This window comes from Manduca sexta, chromosome 28 (assembly GCF_014839805.1).
Source record: "Manduca sexta isolate Smith_Timp_Sample1 chromosome 28, JHU_Msex_v1.0, whole genome shotgun sequence".
In the NCBI taxonomy this organism is placed as follows: Eukaryota; Metazoa; Arthropoda; class Insecta; order Lepidoptera; family Sphingidae; genus Manduca; species Manduca sexta.
Genome location: NC_051142.1, coordinates 2,913,852 through 2,921,280, shown reverse-complemented (window position 1 = coordinate 2,921,280; position 7,429 = coordinate 2,913,852). Strand labels below are relative to the sequence as shown.

Here is a 7,429-nt window from a genome sequence, read left to right as displayed (position 1 = left end):
ATAAAAAATAATAAATCGAAATATATTTTCATTTGTATATGTTTAAGGTACTTATTTTTGTTCTCTTAAGGTATTCTGGTAAATTATTGTTTATTTTAACACCTATGCAGTAAGCATATAAGGGTTTGTTTGAACGTGCTAACTTCAAGAACTTCTAAACTGATTTTGAATTTTTAATCACTAGGAAACATTACTCTTGAGGGCTGTAGCCTACTTTTATTCGAGGAAAATATTTATCCTGGAAAAACTACCACACTGGTGGATCTGCAGGTATTTTTTTTTATAAAACTACTCTATATAAGTTTTAAAACCCGCCATAGTGGCCCACGAAAGTGTGTCTTCCGACGGGTAATCATCTCTAGTCATTCGACATTCTATTGGACCCCACATGGTATGCGGAGTGCCAAATACTATCAGGTGTAGCGGGGTCACATTGCCATGCACTAAGGTTCGACCGAGACGGGTTTTTCAATCTCGGCCGAGACCGAGACCGAGACCGAGAATGAAATAAAATCTCGGCCGAGACCGAGAACCGAGACCGAGAATAGACAAATCATGAAGAAACTATAAAAAAAATGTTAACTGTATACTATAGTAAGCACTGTTTTATAAAAAAAACCGCTTAAGGTTATAGCTTAAGGTCCATTTTCATACATTTTGTTTCACCTTTAATCTGGGTAACTAAACAAGTATTGGCAAGTAAAGAATTTAAATTCACGTCTAGTTAGTGATTAGTTCTCGCAGTTGAAAGAAAAACGTAAAAATAATTAATAATCATGGATATTTCGGCCTTTAAAATTTAATATGACGAAATTTGAAAGGCCGAAATATCCATGCATATTAATTATTTTTACGTTTTTCTTTCAACTGCGAGAACTAATCACTAACTAGACGTGAATTTAAATTCTTTACTTGCCAATACTTGTTTAGTTACCCAGATTAAAGGTGAAACAAAATGTATGAAAAATGGACCTTAAGCTATAACCTTAACAATCAAAGTCAAATAACATAATATAGTATATTTTTTTTTCGGTATTTTCACCCTTCAATGAGTGTCTCCTTTTATCGTACAAGTAATAACTCAGCAAAACAATACTTATAAAAATAATTTTAACAAAAAATTAAACCGCCTTCAAAAACCACTCAAAACCAAAAAATTCGTTCACATAACAGGTATATGAGGTATATAGGAAATGTAGCTCATAGATGGACTATGCAACAAATATAGCTAACTAGCAATTTTAATTTGGCACCGATTCCAAAATTGGTATCCAATATATACCTGTTATGTGAAATTATTTTTTGGTTTTGAGTGGTTTTTGAAGGCGGTTTAATTTTTTGTTAAAATTATTTTTATTTTTTGATTTTTTGTGTTAGTAAAAAATAGACCGTCTCGATGGCGTGTTTCACTCACGATACGACTATCGCGCTCAGGAGTTACACCTCTGAGTACCCCTGAAAAGGGGAAAAGGTGTGTTGCTATATATGTATGTAAGTAGATTCAAGCAAACATAACGCAAAAACACAACTGATATATTTCGATCATAGTACAACTATCGCGCTGTGGTGTAACACCTCTGCCTACCACTGAAAAGGGTAAAAGGTGTGATGCTATATATATGTATGTATGTAAGAAGTAGAGTCCACTAAACCCAACGCAAAAACACAACTAATGTGTTTCGCTCGCAGTACGACTATCGCGCTGAAATGTTACACCTCTGCCTACTCCTGAAAAGGGGAAAAGGTGCGATGCTATATGTATAAGTATATGAGAAGTACACTCAACCAAACTCAATGCAAAAACATAACTACAAACGTCATAGGAAAGCAAAATTCGCGATTTCGTTTTCTAGGACGACATAATTATTCTAGTTTTTTTAGTTTTAAAACCAAACTACTGAAGCGATGTTGAAAAAAAAATTATAAGACCAATCTGGAGAGAAATTCTTTCGAATAAAAAAAGAATTTTCCAAATCGGTTCATAAATGAGCGAGTTCTGAGGTAACAAACATACAAAAGAAAAAAAAACATTCCCGTCGAATTGATAACCTCCTCCTTTTTTTGAAGTCGGTTAAAAAGTACTTACATTTATACAATTTATACGATGTATTAAATATTGGATTCCACTGCTGGGAACATCTCTCATTTACTACTGAGAGGATTTAGGCATTCACCAAGCTGGCCTAATGTGGGTTTGTTACTTACTTTTATTAACTACAATATTTTAACTAATTTCAATTTAACAACAATGGCTAAATAAACCGTGAACGAACGGCGCGAAGGCGGCCGCAGTGCACCAACTGGGACTCCAACCAATCACAACGCAGACTGCCTACTCACTCACTCACACCGAGCGACGAATATGGCCGCGCGCTGATTTGAATCTCATTCTGTTCCGTACAAAGTTTCTCGGTAATCGCCGAGAATCTCGGTGGTTTTTAGCCGAGAACCGAGACAAAATTCTCGGCTGGATTTATAGCCGAGAATGCCGAGACCGAGACCGAGACCGAGACCGAGATCTCGGTCGAGCCTTACCGTGCACGAATAAAAAAAAGGAGTCGAAAATATTGTTTAATTGTACATTAATTTCCGCGATAGGCGCCGATGAGCAGTATCGTGTTATCAGGCCCCATGAGCAGGTAGAGGAACGGGTGGTCCGCTCGGAAGTAGGACGTGGTGATCACAATTTCAGCAGACTTCGGATCCAATGTGACTCCTGCGAAACAAAACAAATATTAAAGAATATAGGTAAGGCCAGGGGGCCCTATTCCGTTTTTACATATCGACCTTTTTGTAATTACGCGCGTTCTTATCGAAGGACGGCTTTGATAGCCGTATAGGTAAATTGTGGAATTTTTGAATCTCTTCCCGTTACGGATATCGAAGCTATCCTTAAAATAGAACGCCCGTAAATGTAAAAAGAGGGATTTGCCTCTATAGACGGAATAGGCTTCTGTGATCATATGTAGAAACGTGCAGGAAAATATTGTTAATAAATGATATCTAAAATCAAACAGGAAAATACCATATTTCAAATTAATCGTCAAGAGTTTAATAATATTGAGAGTTTGAATTGTTTTACCATCAGGATATTTATCTTTTTAAACACCAGATGCATGGCAAATCATCATCATCAGCCCGTTGCAGTCCACTGCTGGACCTAAATCTAAACCAGTCGCTGCCAGCCCTCTTGATTTGTTTTCAAAGATGTTAAATATGAAAAGCCAGAGTCCACGCCATAACTAGTTATACCAATCTTTTTTGAAAACGATATTTGACGTAATTCCAAAGGTCACATGTCATTTCTCACCTGTGCTCGCAGCGGCTTCAGTTCCTTCCTCATTCACTTCGATGTACGCTTTCTGTACCGCCTCGGACACGTACAGTGGCTCATCATTGTTCAAGATCTTATTTAAACCGGAATTGTTCTCTTGAAAGATCGCTTTAATACCAAGCTAAAAGCAATATACATTGTTACTATTTTTTCTGTACCCTTAGATCATATAGATCAATAAATGATCTAAACTCTAAATACATGTGTTTGCTTGTATGTCCATACTGAATCACTACACATAGAGATCTGTGTTATATTTAATAATTTGCTCATACCTTAGGCAGCAGCGACTTAAGGTCAATTCTTGTTTCGATTTTGAATTTGGGAAGAGTGACGTTCACATGTGTTATGAACATATTATTCAGTTCAGACAAGAGGTCGTGACCTGCGGCCATCTTTTGCATGACTGCATCGAGACCTTCGATCTCGTTCGGCAATATAAATACCATACTCATTTCTTCTCCTGCATAACTCAACCTCAAAATCTGTAAGGCAAAACAACAAAAAAAAAATAAGTAATATGTCCCGCTTAAGAGTTTCGTCACAAACGAATATACCTTATATCAGACCTTATTCAAACCGACTTCTGTGAAATCTAGATAATATAAAAAAATATTAAAGTTGTCGATAAAAAGAACAGTAACAAGCCAATGAAAAGTCGGATTGAAAAGAAGTGTGTGATTTGGGAGTTAAGTTGCAAACCATGTCCTTTGCTTAGTCGTTCCGTTCTAGCGGGGAATATTCCAGTAGACTCTCGAAAGTGGAGTAGAGTGACTGCTGAATAAGAACTACATTAATAAATTAATTAATTTATTAACTATTAATAAATTTATATATACCTTAGCCTCGAGACCAGAACTCTCGCCGTATTGAAAATTATTGGCTTTGAACATCATCGGTATTTTGATCGAAGTTTCATTGTCAATATGGAACGTTTGTTTCATTGTATCGTCGACATCAAACTTACTCTTCCATTCGCCCTGAAATTAATAGGTTATAAAAATTAAATAATACTTAAACAACAATTTTACATTGTACATTATTTAATTATAATTATATGTACTGAAAATGTTTATACCTTGAAATAAAGCGCGTTAACGAGCACCATACGAGTGAACGCATCCAAACTGTCAGAAGAAAACAGATTCTTAATTTTGTCGTGAGTTTTTTGTTCGACCTAAAAAAGATAACATTATAATTTTGTATTATTTATATTAATTTCTTGATTTTAGTGTATAAATAAATAAAGTATATTATTGTTATATACCCATGTATTTATGAGATCCGCTGCAACAGTACCGTTTTTAAAGTTCATCTTCTCAAATTCGACATTAAATATCTCCACAGCGTCTTTCTTTAATGCGTCCTCTACATCGTAGCCACCATCTTTAATATATATTTTGTTGGCGACTTCAAATGTAACACCTTTAATAGCTTTCCACTTTGTGAACAGTTCACTGAATGAGGATCGGATCTGTTAAAAATATAAATTAGCTGTTTTTAAGGAGAGAAATATTCCGCAATGATTGATCTAATTTGGAGTTGAATAATTGAACCATACTTTAAATTACTCCAGCTTCAATTAGATAAGTCTTCAATACTGTAAAACTATACACGAAACAACGAATAAATTAAAACAATTAAAAAATAAATCTAAGATAAAATCTTTTAAATTGAGCGGTAGGGGCAACTTTTAAACTACAGAAAACAGATGAGCGTATATTGGCGTCTAACATGAAACTACGGAAACAGTGTTTAATAAATTCTAGTGCTTGCTACATAATCAAGGCTATGGAATGCGAAGTCATAAGCTTATACTAACTACCTATCCTAGCATTACTATATTAAACCCAGATCACTTTATAAATGCTCTGGAGAATCCAATTAGGCTTATTTAAAAAAATGTCACTAAAAATTTACTTACACTCTCATCACTATCATTATCAACGAAGCCAAGGGCCTTTATCAGTTCGCTGTGGGCAGGATCTGTGGAGCCGAGAGCTAACAAAGACAACAAAATCTCAGCGGACAGCGGTGAAGACACAACATTCTTAGTCTTGTCTAGTTCCTGCAATAAAGATAATAACATTCAAACTTAATCCATTCAAAATCAGGGTCACTTTTGACGAACATATTATAGCGGTGAGCTTGTCCAATGACCTTCAGGGATCCTGTTAGTAGACTATTACGAGGTAAATAAACAAATAATATTTATGAAATATAAATACTCACATTACAGAACTTGGTCGAAAATTTTGCCACTGCTGAGGAGAATGAGAATGAAGGTTCTGCGTCCATGTTTGCGGCTGAAGTGAACAGTTTATCAAGTGAACCTGTATTTATAATAAGGGTAACGTAACACAAAACTATTTAAATGTGTTTCTTCGATTTATTAGAGGAAGGAAAATATATACCACACAAACAATATCCCGTTGTGAGCCGATGGACAGTTAAAATACGAGAGCACTAAGAGGCGCCACAGGTTTTTTTTGGCGGCTGATCCTGCTGTCAAGACCGAGAGGAACCTGCGAACGGTATACTGGTTCCTCCCGGCTTAACGACTGCAGGGGCCAAGGGAAGATGTGGAGAGGAGAGGAGAGGAAAGAGGACTGGGGAAGGAAGGAGGAGTGGGAAAGAGGGGATTTGTTTGGATATCGGATATATTGCATATCGGCGGCCACTCGAAGCAAATTAGTATGTTATCGTTTTAGAGTGACCGCCGACATGGCAGTAAGTTCTGTGAATAATTGATTAATTAATTGGAGTTTATTACACGTAATAATATAGTTTCATTAAAAATTTGATAATTGCTAAATAGAAAATGGCAATTTTTACTTATTAAATGATTAATAATGTTAGTGTACCCCAGGGGCCTTATTCTCTATCCCGCACGTTATTTTAACAGTGCGTAACAAGCACGTAACACAACGCGTCATGTTTAGGACTATAGAAATTTTACTTACAGAATACCATTCCACGCACATTTCTCGGAGATAACATGACACGGCCGCGTTACGCGTTTACACTATCATACAGAATAAGGGCCCAGTAACATTAATGAGATGGAGTGATATAGCAGTATGCTCAGTGATTAATTAATCAATTACATTAAATTAAAGGAGTTTATTCATTCATTCTTTTTTTTTTCAATCATGAGACACAATATAAATTTATGTAATTGAAGGTTAGAGATTACGAAGTGTTCACATATTAAATTATAGAGTATAAAGTGGTGGTGGTTTCCACCTTTTGAGTTAGTAAGTTTAAAATGTAAATTACAAAATATTGGTTTGCACATTATAGTTTACACTTATAAGGTATGGAGTATCGGCTTACCAAGATACAAATCAAGGATTATTATTGTTAAAGTAGTTCATTATAAACAATTAACCTAGTTTTATCAGTCTGTCGTGAGGACAATATAGGTACAATGTAACATAGAAGATTGAGGTGAAGCATGCGCGCACACGAAACTATATTGCGAGCATGCTTTACATTGTCATAATCAGCCTAGCCTACGACGAATAACTAAATTAGACATTACATTGACATTACACAAAAAGTTGAAAGAGTGTGATAATATTACCAGTATATACATAGGTGTACCTTGATAGGTGGCAACATTGGTGTATTACTAATAGGTTTCTTTTCTTTTTTTTTAAGATATAAAATTATAAATTACACTTATGAAATATGTAAAGTAACACTGTCGATCGAGACGAAGCATGCTCGCGCACGGGATGTTATCGCGAGCATGCTTCGCATTGTAATGATTAGCCTGCCAACGACGGGTGATTAGACATTAATGACATAATGTGTTATTACTTAATAGTTACAAAATACAGAGTACTGCGTGATGGTATGGATGGTAAATATGAAAAAGTAATGTGATAGTTTTCACTTATAATCTACAAAATACAATTTGTTATATTAGTAGGGCAGCTTTTCGCAGATAATATTTGTGCTTATATTTATGCTTGGGGTGAAACATGCGCGCAAGATGTAATCGCAGGCACGCTTCACCATTTGATTAAGTAATTATATTATATACTAGCTTTTGCCCGCGGCTCCGCCCGCGTTATAAAGTTTTTCGGG

General features: G+C 35.5%; 1 protein-coding gene across 1 annotated transcript; it reads right to left on the bottom strand.

The window, feature by feature from the left end:
- Positions 1-2,558: 2,558 nt before the first annotated feature.
- LOC115443340 (serine protease inhibitor 3/4-like) lies at positions 2,559-5,667 on the bottom strand. The gene is made up of 8 exons (XM_030168696.2): positions 5,567-5,667; positions 5,259-5,402; positions 4,602-4,808; positions 4,413-4,511; positions 4,174-4,314; positions 3,610-3,819; positions 3,311-3,455; positions 2,559-2,716 (listed from the first exon to the last, which is right to left on the bottom strand). The coding sequence occupies exons 1-8, from the start codon at positions 5,630-5,632 to the stop codon at positions 2,583-2,585; spliced, it is 1,146 nt and encodes a 381-aa protein (XP_030024556.2). The 5' UTR covers positions 5,633-5,667; the 3' UTR covers positions 2,559-2,582.
- Positions 5,668-7,429: the final 1,762 nt, after the last annotated feature.

Bases quoted from the DNA above. Each gene is read 5' to 3' on its own strand.
- LOC115443340 (XM_030168696.2), bottom strand. From the start codon at position 5,632: ATGGACGCAGAACCTTCATTCTCATTCTCCTCAGCAGTGGCAAAATTT. The intron at 4,809-5,258 runs GTAAGTAAATTT...TATTTTTAACAG, and splicing joins ATAATGATAGTGATGAGAGT to ATCCGATCCTCATTCAGTGA. The intron at 2,717-3,310 runs GTGAGAAATGAC...TTTGTTTCGCAG, and splicing joins TGAAGCCGCTGCGAGCACAG to GAGTCACATTGGATCCGAAG.